At 46.9% G+C, this 20,198-nt stretch overlaps 1 protein-coding gene across 1 annotated transcript; it reads right to left on the minus strand.

Moving 5' to 3' along the window:
* Positions 1-275: 275 nt before the first annotated feature.
* DNAAF2 (dynein axonemal assembly factor 2) lies at positions 276-19,964 on the minus strand. The gene is made up of 3 exons (XM_081875912.1): positions 17,717-19,964; positions 6,010-6,156; positions 276-3,416 (listed from the first exon to the last, which is right to left on the minus strand). Exons 1-3 carry the CDS (start codon positions 19,868-19,870, stop codon positions 2,898-2,900), a joined length of 2,820 nt encoding a protein of 939 aa, XP_081732038.1. The 5' UTR covers positions 19,871-19,964; the 3' UTR covers positions 276-2,897.
* Positions 19,965-20,198: the final 234 nt, after the last annotated feature.

A 20,198-nucleotide genomic window follows, 5' to 3' on the forward strand; every position in this document is an offset into this window, starting at 1 on the left:
TGAACTGGTTGGCACTTTCTGAACAACCCCTCACCCTCTCTCTGCCCGCCACTTATCTTACTAGAGAGAATCAGTCATTCAGTATTCCATAATCTTGTACATGCTTGCTTGAAATTTGGTACCTTAATACCTGCAAAAGCCTTCTATTTTATTTGCTATGTGCTTATGAGAAAATTGGAAATCCATTTCTTTTCACTTAAATGTAGAAATATGCAACTTTTTTTTTTTTAGTTCTGCCAAAATAAAAAAAAATCATGTTTTTTGTAACACAAGTCTTTCAGTGATCCGAAACAATCCCTTTTAATTTTTATAGCGCCAAATTAAAAGAACAGCTTCAACAATGGTAATGACGACACAGTGCAATGATACAAAGTAAAGTAAATTAACAACATAACATTTGAAGAACTGAACTGAAAACAATGACAACCATTTACCTCCTGTTACAGAAACAATTCAGGTTCCTGCGTAGGCAGCCCAGCTTAATGAATAATTAAAAATAGGGCTGGGTGAAGAAACAGAGGAGAGCATCCAAGAGCTAAAAGCCCCAAGCAATGTAAAGTAACAGCATATGGAGAAGAGATATACCGTACTAATTGAGAGCCTAGTCTACATCTGTGTTAAGAGGCTCAGTAACCTTCAAAAGCCCTTCTTGATGAAAGAGCACAGATCTAATTTAACTATGTATTGAATGAGTGTTACAGCGCAATCCCATCAGAAAATTCTCCTGCACAAGTTCTTCATAAAGTAAATGGGCCTTGTGCGAAAGAACTTCCCAGTGGATTGTGCCCTTCCTTGCCTCTGGAAAAAGGCACCCAAGATGAAATCCATTTATATGCCCAAAATGTAACAAAGGCCCATTTGTGTATTGTGGTGCAGTAATACAGGCAGCAGCAGAAAACACAAGATGGCAAAGTCATCTCCAAGGCATCCCTTAGACCTGCAGCCAAACGCTTTATTGGTGAATTTTAGTGTGTTCCTAGATTTTACAGGACAATCCAATTAGTGGAAACTACTGAATTCTGTCTAACATAATTAACTGCTGAGTGTTTTCCAGAACTTGACTTTCTGGGATGCAAATGTGTTTCTTCAGGTTACAAGAGAGGAAAGACTTCATTAGGTTAGTCTCCCCTGCTCCATTTCAATTTTGAACATGCTAATTAACGTAGACAGAACTTCTAATTTAATGGCTTGAAGAGTGCTGATGGGTTTTCAAGCAGGTCTTAATTGAGAGTGGGTTCTGGTGAAATCTGTGGGACTGAGAAGAGGGTTACAATCCTGCTCCAACTGAGCACTGTTGAGCCCCAATGCAGATCACTGGGGAACAATTCTTCCATTTAAAATGTGCTGAATTTTAGCTTCATAGTAGGTACCTGCCACATCCAGGGTATTGATGACTTTTGTTAAAACAACAGTTGGCACAAAATCTAGCTAGGGTAGACAAATTAAGCAGAAGTTCTAAAATAGTCTTTGAACTGTGAAAACTAGTTTGGCCGACAGAAAACCTGAAACACATTTCTGCTGTAAAACGTAAAGCTGGGAATAGATCTATGTACAGTAGCTGCTTGTGGGGTGTGCTCTTCTCTGTCCCAATGGCAGTGGAACTGCAAGGGCCCTGTCCCTCGAGGGCATGCTTACTTTGAAATCAATTCCATTAAAATGAATAGGATTATCTTCCTGTGAATGCAGTTTACAATCTGGTTATGACACCCTGGTCCAAAATAGATGGTGCTGCATACACTACAGAAAACAGTTTTCTTGCAAGCACCCAGGGGATTTCCCAAGACAGTTGCAACACTCGGCGTTCACGAGACTTGCATGGGTTTTGATGAACAGAGAGCAACTAGGGGTATTTATACTGGTTTTAGCATCCACCATGAAAGCAAGCAAGCTGGTTTTTGCCCAGCTGGTGCTGTTGCATTTTTATCTACCTGTTTGAAGGGTGCTTGCGGAGTGTGAAAGGGGTGCCCCAAAGGCAAGCCATACAAATTCACACCTAAAAGTGTGGCAGCACAAGTCGTTGTGAAATGTGAGGCTTCTGAGATGGGAGGAAACTTCAAATAGTGGGCTGTTGTTTCCCCATCAGCAGAGAAGAAATGGGAATGCTGGAGGAAGGGGAAGTTGGAATAAAGGCATTATGAAACCCTGAAGTTGTGACGAGGCCTTGCGCAAGAGCATTTCTCAGTTGGCTCAGCCAAGAGATGAATTAGCCTTCTGCCCACACAGTCAGCCTCTTCGCTTTGCCCTTCCGTGGCGCAAGACGTCACAACCAAGAAGTCTCCCTGTTTCAGTCACCGGCTTCAGAACAAGCCAGCATCCTAAACGAAACTTCAAAGTCTGGTTTAAGACCCCCATTCCAAAGCTAGTAACTATAGTCTCCCAGTTCAGAATGGGAAATGGGAAATTGATTAGAGACTTCCTGGTTTAATCCTGGTTGTGTGCACAGGCAAAAGGCATGTTTCTATTTCAGTTTAACAAACCTAGATGTAGCCTGACCACGACCTGTATGTTCCCCCGACTACTTGCAGCAACGGGATTTTGACTTTAATGAACTGCCAGTTTCTTTCTGAATTTCAGCAACATGCTGAGTGCTCGTCTAAACCCAGGGCTGCCAAGGCACTGCTCTCCAGATGTTGCTGCACGGCCACTTCCCTCATTCCTGACCTTTGGCTGGGGCTGATCTGGAGAGCACTGTGTTGGTAACCCCTTCCTGAAGTCCAATCCTTTCAAATCTCCCAAATAGAAGTGAACGTTTTTGAGCAGATGGGACCGGTGCTTTGTTTCCGCAAGACTTGTGGTTGGGGTTCTGCACCGTCCCTTTCCTGTGCTTCTTGGAGGAAATGCAAAATGTAAAACTTGAGGTTTTTCTCGCTGCAGAGCCCGGCTGGTAGCTCAGCACATTAATCCAGTTCATACAACAAAGCATTCTGAAAGGCGACTGCGCAGTGTGTTGTGTGGCTGGTAATGTACTGCACGCTTCCATCCCGCATGTCTGTTTCCTTTAGCACAGGAGGAGCCGGCCTGCTCCTGCCCTGGCCCTGGCTGTTCTGCGCTGACTCTGAATGCACACCCTCCCCCCCTCTGGTCTGGCCAGGCTCCTCCCAGTTAAACTGGGCTTGCGGTGTGGACGTGGCTCTTTCCTCCTCCCTTGCAAAAGCACGTTCTGACTCACGACACTCCCTTATCTGCTGTTTCCCAGGGCTTGCCAAGCTGGGGTTGCTGGGGTCAAGCTCCAAACAATGGCCTGGTCCCCCGCCAACTTGGCCCATTGTTTCCATGGATGTGAGCGGAGCTGTTTGTGCAGGGCAGCTTTCTGCATCTGCTGAGAGTTCACTGCCATTTTCTTGTTCACCATCCTCTCCCTTGGGAGTAGCTCCTTCTTGCATTTTACCAAGCTCAAAGCCATTCTGCTCCAGCGGCTGTGAAAAGAAAGGGGGAGAGATGTTTGTTACAGTTGTAGGCTAAAGGTAGAGAGAAGTGTTGCTGAAAATGGTCTCAGCCACCAAACAGGAACAACCTGGGCTTCCTCCCAAACAGGTCTCCCTTTTAAGTTCGTACCTTCTTGCAATGTTTCCAGTAAACAGGGCTGGAGATTTTTGCAGGCCTGGCAGTGGACCCTGACCTACAAAGCTCTGGGAACGTGCTCAGAGGGAAAGTTGCAAGAGTTCTGCCCGGTGGCTGCCCACTGTGTGCTCCTCACAGGAAGGATGATTCTGGCTGGGTTGTGCAATATGCCTTGCGCTTGTCACAGAGCCGTAGTTACCCAATGCCTTGCTTGAGGCCATCTGGATCATGCCCATTTCAGAGAAGGAGTCATGGTTTCAGCTGAGGAGACTCAATGTGCATAAGTCATAAGTGGTGCACTAATTGGTTTTATTCTGATTACATGGTGTACTTGGACTTTTGACAAGGAACCTCAGCAAAGAAACATCAGTAAGCTCATGGAATAATTGGAGAGGTCCTCTTGCAGATCAGGAATTGGTTAAGTATCAGGAAGTGGAGAGTAGGAAGAAATGGCCATTTCTCTGAATGGAGAGATGTAGAAAGTGCATTCCCCCAAGAACTGATACTGAGACCTATGTTTTTTAACTTCTTCGTAAACAATCTAGTTTCCTAGCCCAGTTTCCAGGTGATGTTAAATTGTTCAGGGATCATGAAACAAAAGGAGATTGTGAAGACCAAACTGGGTGAATGGGTGGTAAAATGGCAAATGCAATTCAGTGCAAACAAGTAAAACAATGCATGTAGTCTAAATTAAGAGTGTTTTGAGCCTCAACACCTTGTTGCTGAGGAGGAATGCATCTAAATCGTCCAAGGACCCTACTTGCTAAGGACTCTCTTTGACAATGCCCAGAAGCAGCCAATGATTGGTAGCCCAGGTTCCTATGTCAACATTCCTCCAATTGTTCCTATGCAGCAGGACGGGCCACGTTCTGTGATGCTCAGAAGACTTTAGACCAGCTCTCATTTTCACTGGCAAATAAAGCAGTCCTCCAAGATACAGAATAAGGTACAAACTCTTGCGGTGGCTGGCAGAGCAGCCTGGATATGAGCAGCAGGTGGTTGCCAACCTCAATATTCTTGGCCTCATGCAATCTAGTACACCAAGGTGGTCTGTGCCACGGTGCTGGCTGCAAATGTTAATGGAAAAAGCTCTTCTGCTCCAGTGCAGGACTGAGAAAAATGAGAGCACAGATAAGGGAAAACACACCACGTAGATACACCAACCAAGAGGTCTGATGTAGGCTGGAATTGCCATCCAAGCTCTGCTCCCCTTTCAATAATTAAATGTAGAAAATCAAATATTGATATTCATTGCAGTTGGCAGGTTTCCAACAGCTAACAAACAACAGGTGCCAGATCCCAGGTAGAAATGTGAGGCAGCCTCTGGGGCTTTAAATGGAAGCTGTAAGTTGACAACACATACAAGGTGTGAGACACTTTTATTTTACAGTAGGGGAAGCAGAAACACCCCCAGAGTCCGTAAGCAGAGCTGGGCTACAAATACAGATGTCTGCTCTTATCTTTCATTTCATTGTGTGCAGGCAATTAAAGAGAGTGCACCTCGCAACCCACCCCCAGGAGCAAAGTCCAGACTGCGGCCTTGAACTTTCAGAGTCTGATCCAAGATACGGGCTGGCTGAGGCACATGATTATTGAAATAATATTTGCAAATGCAGCATGTGGAGCCACACCGTGTTCGGTCTATTTCAGGCAGAGATTACAACTCATCTGCTGCCATTTTTAATCATTTATTATTTGGGATATGCTATAATTTTACAAATTGCGAAGTTCTTGTAATGATTCTGCAGATTAAGTTGGGAGGAGGGGAGTGATATCCTAGAAACCCTCATTCTGGGATGGGAATCTGACCGTTTGTTACAGCAGGCTATTTGAGAAACCGCCACACAGGACCAAGTAATTCTTAAAATTATCTATGTTTTCAAGAGACTCTAAATATTAGGTGTCAATCCAGCCAGCTGCCTCTGTTTATATTTGATTTTGGACTTTGCTATTCCTTCCAAGTACAGCAGACGATGACAAGTCTTCATGCTCTCCAAAAGGGCTTCAAAATCACAAAGCTTACAAGTTCCACAATAAGATGAGAAAAATCTGACTTCTGATGTGCAGTTAAGATCCTCTCCAAATGCAGTGAAACAGTGTGGTCTGTTCTGGGAGCAAGTTCATGGCCATTAGGAACATTCTCTCTTGCTTATCCTAAATCTCTCTCTGCAATTTAAATTCAATGTTGCTTGTCCTGAAGCCAGAACATTCCCAGCACACGCATGCCGGGGGGGGGGGGGGGAGCTTATTACAGTGGAGTAGCAAGTTGCCATGTTTGCTGAACATTTAATTTGGAAGTTTTCAGAATCAATGAGCGCCCTTAATGCACAGGTAAAAATATCCTTACAAGCAGCAAGGTGTTGGGCAAATGGAACTGGAGAAGACAGTGACTGGTTACTCCAGCGTTGTTCATGGATGATAAGGCAGGCCTGCTGAACAATGCCTTACCTTTAATCTGATCTGACTTTTGCCCTCCGAGACATCCAACACTTCAATTAATGGCTGATGTTCCATCTCAGACGGGCTGGAACGGGACATCCTCGAAAGACTGTCCAGAAACTCATCCACATTGTCTTCAGTGACAAACCACCTTTCCTGAAGGGGAGAAACAAGTGCAAGGATTAAACTTTCCCTTTGGTTACAAAACACCAGCCCTTAGGCTCCCCACAGCTGCCACAATCCCCAGATCTCTGCTTCTCCTTAAAGCTGGCATTCTTAAATAACGGACGAAACCTTCAGCTGTGGCACCCTCAATCAGAAAGTCACACACAACCAATTGGATCAGCAACAAGAAGGTGTAGATTTTATTGTGGGCTGACAGACTTCGTGTTAGTCAACAAAGTGATGCTTTCCTTAAGGTAGTTCTATATCCCTTTTCAAGCAATCTACTTATACTAAAAACCGGAATATAGCTGCCTAATTTTCTAGCAAATCCTTTGGCCAAGCCTTTCATGGTGAGCTGCTGCATGCTTGCAGGTGATAATGCTTTCTCCATATGCTGGCAAATGGCACAAGGGCAGGGCAGGCTGGGTTGGTTTTGTTTCCTTTTTCTGTGATTAAAGTCTTTTTGCCAAGGCCCTCCTTCCTTGTGCGCATCTGTCTGAGGGATGCCATGGAACTCCAACGAAAGAAAAGTCTTTCTTGGCAGTGACACCTGAACTCTCAACTGCCCTTGCAACACAGCCTTTAGCAATGACAAACCTAGACAGCATCTTAAAAAACAGAGACATCACCTTGCCAACAAAGCTCTTGAGAGTCCCACTGACTGCAAGAAGATCAAACCTATCGATTCTTAAGGAAATCAGCCCTAAGTGCTCACTGGAAGGACAGATCCTGAAGCTGAGGCTCCAAGACTTTGGCCACCTCATGAGAAGAGAAGACTCCCTGGAAAAGACCCTGGTGTTGGGAAAGATGGAGGGCACAAGGAGAAGGGAACAACAGAGGACGAGATGGTTGGACAGTGTTCTGGCAGCTACCAGCATGAGTTTGACCAAACTGCGGGAGGCAGTGGAAGACAGGAGTGCCTGGCGTGCTCTGGTCCAGGGGGTCACGAAGTGTCAGACACGACTGAACGACTAAACAACAACAACACACACAGCCTTGCTTCCATGGCACCCACATCAGAGTCCTTTCGGCACCAGGCTAAGGTGTTTTTGCTCACAGAAGCATTTTAACCTTGTGTAGTACAGTTTAATGATTAACTATTTTATCTGTTGTTTCATTATTGTGCTTATGCTGTATACACCCAACCGGTCTGAAGGTCAGGATGAAGATTCAATATATACAGTAACAGGCCAATTCTATGTTAGGCTGCAGACATTTTTTCAAGGCCTTTGAGCAAGAATCCAGATGCAAAAGTGCTGCATTACTCAACCCCAAAAGACATTCACCAATGAGAGAGAAACAGAGGCTATGCAGATTTGTCAACCTTTTTTTCTGGCAAAGCACCTGCGCCTTGTACAACTGTGCGGCGAGGAGAAATTCAACAGGTGAAGCTTTTTACACATGGGGTACATGAACTGGACCATGGGACAATAAAATCTTCAGCCAGTGAATTTTTGCTTGCCATACAGTTGTAAAAAAAAAAAAGTAGAGCAGATCCCCTATGAGGAAATGTTGCAACATTTGGGACTTTTCGGTTTAGAGAAAAGGTAAGTACAGAGGCAACAGTGCCCAAAGCTGTTTTCTGGATTGCAGGTACATGCATGCTTTGTCCTTCCTCATTCTCAGGGGATCTGGCCTTTAAAGCTAAAGTGAAATGTCCAGGTTCACTGATGAAGCAAACTGCCCAGCAGGGAATTCCACTTTCCTTATTTGTGCCCATGTTCCCTGTCTGCACATCACTGAAAGAGATGGCTCCGCATGCTGTCCTGGTTCACACATAATGCTGAACTGTAGTTTAATAATAACAATAAGTTTTATTATCTATACCCTGCCAATCTTCCCTGCCCTCTCCTTCTCCAGGACAACCAAGAGGAGGAAATCAGAAGTGATGGCTTCCATTTGCAGAAAACCATAGTGACTCATGTTCAAAGCTAGGGGAAACTGTGATGAATGTTAACTACATTTCAGAGGAACAAGTCTTCAAAATGCAGTTGCTTAACACTAATAATGGTCCTCAGTTTGGACAAAATAAGTAATTACAGTTGGCTGGAAACAGAAACAAGACTTTCCCATTTCTTTTTGGCTTTTCCAGAGGAGAGGGAGGTGCCAGAGGCTCCCCCAGACTCATTCTCATAACCTTACATCACTGTCACCAATGTTTCAGAGTTAACAAAACCCACACATGCGCCCTTGGAGCATGTCACTCTCAAGAAGCTTCAAATATATTAAATTACATTTTTATTTTATAATATTTATAGGATGGCTTTATGAGCAGAACTCATTCAATGTGGCTTGGCGCCTTATAAAAATACAACTTTCGACAGGAATAAGATACATAAAAAACTTCTAATAGAACCACAATGTTAAGAAAACCTGAAATAATAAATACATGTCCAGCCCAGAAATAACACACAAATCCATCAACCAACGGAAGGCCAATGGCAAGATGGAACATCACTCATAGGTAAGTCACTGAACCCAACTGGGCATATTGAGAATATTGCACAAAACCACAAAAACGCTGTATGTCCAGGACGTAACACTATATGTCAGCACTATGTCACGTTGTTCATTGGGCATTAAATAAAAACAAGTAATAAAGCACATTTTGAGTTCACAGTAGTCTTTGGAGCAATTGCCAATGATAAGAAATAAAGCTAACAGATCCACTTTTGCCCCTTTGTCAATAATACCCAGTGCTAAGTTATTAGAATTGAAAGTTTCTCTCCAGCAGACTGCAGGCATTTTAAAAGTAGGTCATGTGCTGGATCTAAATTAAGTTAAGGTGCCTTTATGGTGAATTCAGGAAACAGGTTCAAAAGAAACTCAGATCTCAGAGCCTCTCTGCCTTTTTGCAAATCCTGCCGCAGAGGAGATCAGCTAAAGACAGAGTCTCTACGGCAATGGAAGATGAAAGCCACAAAGGGGGGCAGTGGGGGAGTCTCCTATGTATAAGGTATTAGCAATGGCCAGAATTAAGACATCTCCAGAAAGGCTTTCAGCAGCTTAATCAAGAGGTTAATAACTTTGGTGACACAAGTTTCCCATACCAAGAAGGCGGCACATGAAACTTAAATATTAATGGCTTCTAGAAAATGATGGTGCTTTTTATCAGTGATTAAATCAGTAACAATATTGATGGGTAGATTTTTCTTTTCTTTTCAAAATGTACATTCTCTATTCTTTATTCTAGTTTCTGTGATGCATCAAGGCAGCAAAATGACTTGAAATGGCCCTGGGTTTATTTCCTCCTGTCATTCCCATTTTCGAATACCATGTTACAATAAATATTCTAATCCCGGTTCTATATTTGTTATGCCTCTGCTTTGACAAATAATGCTTAGATAAATAGGAACTTCCAAAGCAAAGGTCAACAACGGCACCAAAGCAAACATCTATAAACCACTGAAAATTAGTACGTAACAGCATGTGGGGGCTCCTTTCTTTACTTTTAGCACTGCTTGGTTTACGCAAATGTTTCAAAACATTGTTTTGCATCTTACAATGTTTTTGAACAGTTTTATGTGCTAATGGGGTGTACTTTTAGGGAGTTGTTTGTTGGCTGCTCTGAGCATTTCCAAACAGAAAGGCAGGATAAAAAGAGCTTTGAAATAAACTGAACAAATAAAATCTGGTGACAAATGTGGAAATGTGGACTTAATTTCATCAGATATTTATAAAGGATAGGAAATGGAAGAACCGACTACTTTGCTCCACATTAGGGAGGACACTAGTTAGACAAATATATTTATTCTGGGGAAAGGGCATGGCACTCAGAGAGGTGTGTTTTTTGCTTTGTGATTGTCTAAGAGTTGCTCCTTGTTACACTAATTTGCTGTAGAAAAAAGAAGAGGGGGAAAGAACTGCTTTATACAGGTCAGCATGAAACCTTTATAAATTGTGCATGATTGCCCCATCCCAGCGTTGCTAAAGAGAGAGCTGTCTGTTAATGCCTTCTCTCTGCTTCCTGTCCCTTAACCATTTACTTACTTTTAAGAGGACCTCTCCTCTGATCTCACGACAGCTAAGCTTACTCAGGAGTCTAATGCTCCTGTGTATCTGAAGTATAGACTAGCCTAGAGCAAAGCTACCACCAAATACTTCCATCCTAGCAACCCACTGCAAATCCATTCAGATGACTAAAGCTGATTTGGGAAACTGGGCATTAAAATGGAATTAATACTGTGGACGTAGTTTTATGGGGAAAGTGTGTATTGTTAAATAAGGGGGATTTATTGCTTACACCCTGGCTTCCAAAATGGCTTGGAACCCATTTGCCTGTTGCATCATTGCTGAAATACAAAGAGATGGGAGGAACATCTTTTTTTAATCAATCTGACTATCTTCTAGTTGGCATTCTAAAGGTTTGGTTTGCATAAGATCCTGGATGATTCAGTTGGTTACAGCCTGGTGCTGATAATGTCAAGATTGCAAGTTTGCTTCTCCGTATGGGACAGCTGCATATTCCTGCACTGCAGGGGGTTGGACTAGATGACCCTCAGGGTCCCTTCCAACACTTCAATTCTATGATTCTATGGTTGTACCCTGATGTGTGAGCCTCCTTCAGTTCCAGCTGGAAGAGTAAACACACAGGAATTCCTCCCAGGTGAAGAAAAGTGAGATACGGTCTCCGGTCCGTTAATGCCACCATGTGTAAGCGAAAAGGAATCCTGCTTTAAAACATTTATGTCGGTTGCCTTCTCACAGCACTAAAAACCAACCCCTGCTTCTTGGGGGAAACATAGAGAGCGAGGAACTCCACTGCCTATCTGCTGGTGGTGACGACGAGAGCAACAATTTCCCCCCTCTGAAAAGCAAACCGCGTTTCACCATGGCAATCCCCTTAAACGTCCATGTGCCAAAACCAATTCTAGTTGGCATTTCTCCACTCATTTGGAAAACATCAAGAACTGGCAATTTTCCGCTGTTGCCAGCAAAACATGAAACTAACTGCTCAGTTTTGGAAAGGAACAACTAGGCAAACATGTAATCTGTGGATTGACAGAAACAAAGGGTCCCAGAAGAACCTTTGCACCACAGAAAAATACCAAGGCATGGGGAAACCCAAGAGATTTCACAGTAACATGTGCGCCATTTTAGAACATGCAAGATACAAGTAAATGAGTATAAAACTATTTATGTGCTTATTGCTAATGGCATCAGCTTGGAAATACTGGAAACCACAACTGTATGTTACTCACAAAAGTGTGGTGCTAGGAGAAAGGTCGTTTTTCTTTTCTGTGGATTATATTTTACATAAAGTAAAACTTTATTTTAGTCTGTATTTCTTAGCTGATGTGCAGTCATGATTATTGTATCATACAGTAACGCAGGGGGCAGTGAATTGCAGGAGCAGGCGCAGGCAAAAATCACAATGCAGGAGAAACCATGAAGCCAGCCAGTGCCTCTACCTAGATCCATCCTTATTTCAGACATTGTCATACACTGGTATATTGTGATGCTGGAAACCAGGTATCGCCCAGCCCTGGCTTATACACTCTGCCTCCACAGTCATGGGGACATTTGAAGCTTCCACTTCCATTTTCTATTCACCACAGTTTAGTGTTAGGTCCAAACACAAAATGTAATTAATCTTATTTATGGTTTACTGAAACAAGTCAGCTTCATAAACCATGTTTTGAATTTGGTTTGTTTGATTAAACCAGACGTCATCAACCTTTTAAACCTGTTGTGAGCACCAAATACGATCAGCAACCAAGGACAGAGCTCAATCTATCCTACTGACTAGGCACAAGAGAATGCTTCTTTCGAGTTGAATTTCAGTGGGTGGAGGAGACCCTGTAGGCACAAGGGAAGGTCTCTGTGGGTGCTGGTGAACAGAAGAAGAAGAAGAGGAGGAGGAGGAGTTTGGATTTGATATCCCGCTTTATAACTACCCTAAAGGTAAAGTTAAAGCACCCCTGCCCATATAACTACCCTAAGGAGTCTCAAAGCGCCTAACATTCTCCTTTCTCTTCCTCCCCCACAACAAACATAAGAGGACCCTCCTCGATCAGGCCAATGATCCATGTAGTCCACCTTCCTGTTCTCACAATGTCCAACTAGATGCATATGAGAAGCCTGAAATTAGTTAATATATCAGTTTCTTGTAGGGCAGTAGTTCCAAACTGGAGGTCCGCACAACCCAGGGGGTCTACATAACCCACCCAGGGTACATTTTCCATGCTGGGAAATGTCGCCTATCAAGATCTACCCTGGACTAGCGGGGATGCCAGGCAGGAAGATCACCGGTAAACAAGCTCCAGGAACCTACGAGGGGGGCCAGCCTCTCCCGAGGGGGCTTGTTTTCCAACAGGGAGTCTGTGGCACTATTCACATAAAAAAAACCTACCATAGAGATATCAAAATTTTCAGAAGCAGGGGCTCCATGGCTTGCCTTTTGAAAAACAGGGGGTCTGCAGTACTAAGCTAATGGGAACCACTGTTGTGGGGAGTAGAATTCTTGACTCATACACATATCAACACATGATTAGCACAAGAATTATGGAATGAAGAGACAACAATCCAGACTAATTTTCCCAAGAGTCATTCTAATATTGAGCAAATTGTTCCCAACTGTGCATTAAATTATTAGTGTTATTAATCCTTTCTTGCAAGGGTTGGCATTCATTTTGACTACCTCCTGTATGTTCTTCAACTACAGTTGGCAGCTATTGGACAGGATTTACAGTGTTCGGGAACTAATGGTGCTGACTAGGGCTGATGGGAATTGTAGTTCAAACTAGGTTGGGGAAGGATGACTTATAAAGCCACCAAGCACACCTCTATCAGTTAACCAGCTGCTTAAAAAGTAGAGACATCACCTTGCCAACAAAGGTCGTATAGTAAAAGCTATGGTTTTCCCAGTAGTGATGTATGGAAGTGAGAGCTGGACCATAAAGAAGGCTGATTGCCGAAGAATTGATGCTTTTGAATTCTGGTGCTGGAGGAGACTCTTGAGAGTCCCATGGACTGCAAGAAGACCAAACCTCTCCATTCTTAAGGAAATCAGCCCTGAGTGCTCCTGGAAGGACAGATCCTGAAGCTGAGGCTCCAAGACTTTGGTCACCTCATGAGAAGAGAAGACTCCTTGGAAAAGACCCTGATGCTGGGAAAGATGGAGGGCACAAGGAGAAGGGGACGACAGAGGACGAGATGGTTGGATAGTGTTTTTGAAGCTACCAGCATGAGTTTGACCAAATTGCGGGAGGCAGTGGAAGACAGGAGGGCCTGGCGTGCTCTGCTCCATGGGGTCACGAAGGGTCGGAAACGACTAAACAACAACAACAACAAACAATGTCAGTGTATAACCTGAAAATATTTATTTTTTTCTAAGCATTCTCCTATGAAAGTATTTTCAGTTGCTAGCTGCAGGTCAAGCAAGAACTAATTCCACTGGCTAATTCCAAAAGAATCTAGATATGTGGGAAGGCTAGAAACAGGAAAACTAGAGCTGCTGTTAAAATTGTTTATACTGGAACAAGAACGTATCTGGTTTCTTGGACCAAGAGGTGGATAATCTTGAATCTCTCTCCATGCGAATGTCACTAAATAAACCCGTTTTTCTCATTCTAAACAATGCATCTTTGCCTGAAGGCTTCATGTCTGGAATTTATGCTTTCCTGCATGCCTATTTCTTATATCTCTCTATCTTCCCTGGAGAAAAAATGGCCAATTGTTGTCCATACTGCAGGGGTATCACTGCAACCAGGGCTCCCTATCCATGGGCTGCGGAAGGCAAAGACCCATGAGCACAGCTGAGCCACCGCTGGCAGTACTGATCTTGCTCACTGGGACACACCTTCAGCCTCCAGGTGTCAGCTGTTCTGTATGATGGAAAACTTATTTGCTTGTGCTGTACTACTTGGCTGAAAAATCTGACGAAATGAAACCAGTCACCTGCAACTGAACCTTCTCCCATTCGTAGTCCTCACACCCAGCCAGCGGCAATGCCTGACATAAGGAGTTAATGGTTTCTGCAAAGCATTAGATTAATGACCTTTCACCAGCCTCTGAGAGAAATGCCACAGTTATTTTTTACCTCCTTGCCATCAATGATCCATACTGAATGAGATAATATAATTTTAAAAATTTTAATCGAAAGGGCATTTGATCTGTTAAAACCCTATTTAACAAACTGCTGGCCTTTAAGGAACTTCAGAACGAAAGGTCACATTACCTCTCTAAGAGATGCAACCCTTGCAGGAACAGCAGTGGGGAAAGTCCATCCGTATCAAGGGCTCAGTCTCTTTCTTTAAAAACTGCCGTGGTTTTCCAAACCTAGGGTGTGCAGTTTAAGATGGGAGCAGAAGGTCAACACAACTAGCACTCCACCACAAGACAAGATCCTCCACAAAGTGGTGGGTTGAACTCCAGAACAGGAGGGAAATTACTCAACGCCACAACTGAAACACCTGAGAAAGGATAAAGATGTCTCTGTTGCCAGAAGACAGAAGCCCAAACACCATCCCCAAAAAGTAACATGCTGCAGAGCACCCTCATCTGGTTCTAGAACCAGAGCAAAATCACAGGGGAGTTTGGTGATGGTTTACAGGTCACTATATACCGTATTTTTCGTTCTATAAGATGCACCAGACCACAAGACGCACCTAGTTTTTGGAGGAGGAAAACAAGAAAAAAAATATTCTGAATCTCAGAAGCCAGAACAGCAAGAGGGATCTCTGCGCAGTGAAAGCAGCAATCCCTCTTGCTGTTCTGGCTTCTGGGATAGCTGCACAGCTTGCATTCGCTCCATAAGACGCACACACACTTCCCCTTACTTTTTAGGAGGGAAAAAGTGAGTCTTATAGAGCAAAAAATACGGTACTTATAAGCTCTTCTTCGACATGTTTCTATTTAACAGCAGGGGCTCGATTTGATCAGTTTACTCTCAACTAAACCAAAAGCAAGCAGCAGCTAGTCTGGATTGCGCCCCACTTTAAAGTTGAGTTTTGCACTCTGAACCTGGATGTTCAGAAGCTGGCTGTGGGCAAAAGTGTCTTTGCACAACTTTGCTTGGTGCGCTGGGTGCACCTGTTCCTAGAAAAGTCAGATCTGGCCATGATACCTCACGACCTGCACTGCAACTGACCTAGCTTTTGTTTGAAAGCTTCAGCTGGCACAGTATGCTGCGGCCAGACTGCTGACTGGAGCCAGTTATCAGGATCATGTGGCTCCACTATTACAAGAGTTTAACTGATGGTCGGCCCAGATCCAGACCCAAATCAAAGTGCTGGTTAGGACTTTAAACTTCTATTTCAGGAATGGCAAAGCTTTCTAGCCCAGCAGACCAAGCCTGACCGGTGAAAAGGTCCTGCAAAACACCCCTATATAAAGTACAGAGCTTATTTTAGTCATCACTAAAATGTGAGTTTGAATAATTAATTATATGTCAATGCAAATGATATTTTGAAGCTACTGAGTCCTGACATACACAGGTTCTGCCTTGCCAGAATGCAACCGTAGCTTTAATAGTATCTCGTGTTGATGAGAGCTGACTCAATGCTCCGATTAAGTGGTAAAAAAATGTGTGTGTTTTCTTCAACAGGGAAAAATGTGTAGTCCCAGTGTCAGCAAGAAGACCAAACCTAGATCCTCTCTCTCATCCCCTCTGCAATTTTTATACGAGGTTTTTTTTTCCAATGCAAAGAAACATTCTAGGAAACATTCTAAATAGAAGGCTGATCGCCGAAGAATTGATGCTTTTGAATTATGGTGCTGGAGGAGATTCCTGAGAGTCCCATGGACTGCAAGAAGATCAGACCGATCCATTCTTAAGGAAATCAGCCCTGAGTGCTCACTGGAAGGAGAGATCCTGAAGATGAGGCTCCAAGACTTTGGCCACCTCATGAGAAGAGAAGACTCCCTGGAAAAGACCCTGATGCTGGGAAAGATGGAGGGCACAAGGAGAAGGGGACAACAGAGGACGAGATGGTGGGACAGTGTTCTTGAAGCTACAAACATGAGTTTGACAAAACTGCGGGAGGCAGTGGAAGACCGGAGGGCCTGGTGTGCTCTGGTCCAGGGGGTCACGAAGAGTCGGACATGACTAAACGACTGAACAACAAAACTAAACAAGTAGCAAAGCAAGTTCAGGGGACAAGTTCTACTGTGTACGGGTAGGCACACAGTATTCACTTCAGTACTATGAGGTCCTTGTGTTTTGACAGCGCCTTCTACAGTTCAGCCCAAAGGAGGTCAGATGCAGTCTTGATGCAAAGCCCTGAACAGTTTGGGACTTAGATTCCTGAATGACTTTTTTTCTCTCTCATATACAAGCCTACTCAACTACTGCCAACCATCCTCAGAGGTCCTTCTCCAAATACCCAAGCCTTCAGACGCAAGGAGAATGGGAAGAGAGCAGTGGGTTGCCATACTAAAAGGGTGTAGGTAGCAGTCACTACTTACTATGGAGGTTATTTTCTTTTCATCACTGTGGTAGGGAAGGAAAATGTTCCCAGCACCCCAATAGCTATGGGCAATAAGAAAACAACCACAGCACTCCAACTTAGCATCATCACATGCATCTACTTGGCCTTCAGGTAAAGTGTTCTAACTGGGGCCTCACTTGCTTTAATAATAATAATAATAATAATAATAATAATAATAATAATAATACTATATTATTTATACCCCGCCCATCTGGCTGGGTTTCCCCAGCCACTCTGGGCGGCTTCCGAACTGAACATTAAAAACAATACAGCATCAGACATTAAAAACTTCCCTAAACAGGGCCACCCTCAGTTGTCTTTTAAAAGTAAAATAGTTGTTTATTTCCTTGAGGGAGGGAGGGTGTTCCACAGGGCAGGCACCACCACCGAGAAGGCCCTCTGCCTGATTCCCTGTAACCTCACTTCTCGCAGCGAGGGAACCACCAGAAGGCCCTCGGTGCTGGACCTCAGTGTTCGAGCAGAACGATGGGGGTGGAGACGCTCCTTCAGGTATATAGGACCAAGGCCGTTTAGGGCTTTAAAGGGCTTTACTACTCCCACAAATCCTAAGAATGGAAGAAGAACCTTGCTGGATTAGGTCAAAGAGTCATCGAGTTCAGCATTCTGCTGTCCACAGTGGTCAACAAGATGCCTCAGGGAAGCCTAGCAGCAAAACATGAGCACAACAGCACTCTTTATCACTCCCTTGGCAGCGGGCATAAGAAATAGCCTTATACTCCACATATTTGTCTAGTCTCCTATTAATGCTATCCAAATTATTGGCCATCAGTTCCATCGTTTAACTATGCACTGTGTGAACCCAGATACCTTTCTGTTGCTCACACATTTAGCGAGGAGACTAGTGGGGAAAGTGTTGGAGACCCACATTCAAATCCTGCTCAGCCATGAGGGTCACTGGTTATGGGGGGCCTATTACATTATTAGTCTCAGCATAACTTACTTCAAAGTGTAGCTGTGAGAATAAATTTATGGGATAACAAGTGAGTGCGCAATGCCCCAAGTAGAAGAAGAGCAGAATAAAAATGAAATAAGGGCCTCAAAAATATACCCCTGATTCTGCTACACCCTGAGGGTGAGACTGATAAGAAATGTAGTTTTACCTGCAAGGAATCAGCATTTAGGCCGAAATACATCTTTCTCCAAAGTCCAGTGGTCTCCTGAGACTTGGTAAGGGAAATAACAGCATTATCGAGGGACACATCACGTCCAAACTCAGGGGGACTCAGTCTATTTTCTGGAGGGAACTGCAAGAGGAATGTATAAGAAGCAAAGTCTTTGCTGGCAAAACTAACTCTGTAGCAATTTGTTCCTACTTCCCCCCTGAGGCTCTGGGGAACAATGCCTGGCACCTGCAAGATTAGTCTCAGAGAGTTTTCATCCTGATTGCACTGGAAAGGGGGACACCGGGCGGCTGTGCTTGCAGGGGGCACTGGAGAGTCAAGGCAGCTAGTAGGGATTTTGGCAGAATCCGGATCAACGGTGGGGCCCTCCGTGGGCAGCAGAGGAGAACCAGAGGTTATGTTTGCAGGACCCAGAGAGGCAGGTACAGAAATCTGCACGGTGCTAGTGGTACTGGGGCACCCTGGTAGCGCAGGAAGCTCGCTTCTTGCCGAGGGCATCGGATCCTCATCTACACTAGAGCAGTCCGGGCCGTCACAGCGGGGCACACGTGGAGGAGCCAGGATGCCACCGGGGCACGGCGAGGGCACCACGTCGCTGATGACACGGGTGTTTCCGCTCAGATCCATGTCGGCGCAGAGGAGCCCCTGACTTCCTCCCGCAACAGGGCCGGGTAGCTCCACGGTGCTGTCCACGCACGGATCTTCACGCGGCGCAGCAGGCAAACCCGTGCCGCCGCACGTCGGGGCGGTCGGACGCGTGTCAGCCGCCTGGCCGCTTTCCGCGGGAGCCTCCGGGCTGCTGGCAGAGGGGCTCCGAGGATCGTCGGAATCGTTATGACCCGGACACGTGGAAAGGCCAGGCTCGGGAGCGGCCGGAGCGCTTTCCGCGGTGCACCCCGGCCCCGCCTCCACGTGGGCGGCAAGGGGCGTTTGCTCCGCGTCGCTCGCCGCTTGGATCGGGGCGCAGCCCGGCTGCGGATCAGCCGAGCCTCCGGTTTCCGAAAGCGGCGGCGGCTCCTCTTCTTCTTCCTCCTCCTCCGGCCGGCCTTGCTCGCTGCAGCCGGGGCTCCCCTGCTCTTGCAGGACGGGAAGCACGACCACCAGCTGCCTCTTGGCCTTGTTGAAGGTGGCCTTGCCGGCGGCCTCGTCCACGGCGTAGGGCAGCGGCAGGCGGAGGCTGTAGGCGGCGGGGCGGCGCGCCTCGAGCCGCAGCTCCCGCCCGCGGACCTCCAGCTCCGCCTGGGCGGCCGAGCCGAGGCAGGGCAGCTCCACCGTCACCACCAGCTCGCGGGGCACCGGGCTGGGCGCCGAGTCCCGGCAGCAGCGGTAGTCCTGCAGGTCCACGTAGGAGCGCTGCCGGAGGCTCCAGCGCGGCGTGGTGGCGGCGGCGGCGGCCGCCGGGGCCGGATCGGGCGCCGGCCTCGGGGGCTGCTGGGCTGGGCCAGGCGGGTAGGCGTAGGGCGTGGGGAAGGGCGGCAAGGGGCTCTCTTCCTCCCCGGTTCCCGCCGGGGCGCCGCCGGGCAGCGGCGTCCGGAGCAGCGTGGCCTGCGGAACTCCCTTGTACTTGACGCCCCTGAGCGGCACGGCGTTGGCGCGGTCCAGGCCGGGCGAGAAGTGGCTCTCCAGCGCCTCCAGGGCCGTGTCGCTCACCAGGCGGCGGAAGCGGGCCGAGCGGGCGGCCAGGCGGAGCGCGTCCGGGTGGAAGAGCACGTCGTAGACCAGGCGCGGCGGGCCTCGGGGCTCCCCGGGCCTCGGCCGGCTGCCCAGCTCCTCCCGGGCCGGCGCCAGGCAGTGCGGCAGCGTCCAGCGGCTGCCTCCGGGCTCGGGCCGCGCCTCGGGCCTGGCCACCAGCGCGTTGCCGCACACGTTGACGTAGCAGCGGCGGGAGCCGGCCTGGCTGGTCCGCAGCACCCAGCCGGGCTGCGGGTGCAGGAAGCGCGCCTCCACGCCCCGCTGCCGCTCCAGCGCCGACACCTCCGCCTCGTACACGGCCCGCTGCGCCGGGTCGCTCAGCTCGGCCGCGTAGTCGGCGAACAGCTTGCGGAAGCCTTCGTCCTGGAAGGCCTTGCTCAGCCGCTCCACCTCGTCCCCCGTCAGGTCCAGGCCTGCCAGGCTCGAGCGGACCGCCGCCATGCCGGCCCTCGGAAAGCCACCGGGGAAGGAGGAGGACGAAGCGCGGCCGTTGCTATGGAAGCCACCCTAACAAGATGGCGGCGAGGCCCGTCGCTAGGGAGACGGAGGCCGGCAAAATGGCCGAGGCCGCTGTCGCCATAGGAACGACCCCGGCAAAATGGCGGCGGCGAGGCCCGTCGCCATGGAGACGGGGGCGGCAAAATGGCGGAGGCCGCCGTTGCTATAGAAACGACCCTGGCAAAATGGCGGCGGGCATGGAGGAGGCCGCCGTTGCTATAGAAACGACCCCGGCAAAATGGCGGCGGCGATGCCGGTCGCCGTGGAGATG

The sequence above is a fragment of the Podarcis erhardii genome (genome assembly GCF_964252035.2).
Source record: "Podarcis erhardii genome assembly, chromosome: 1".
NCBI lineage: Eukaryota > Metazoa > Chordata > Lepidosauria > Squamata > Lacertidae > Podarcis > Podarcis erhardii.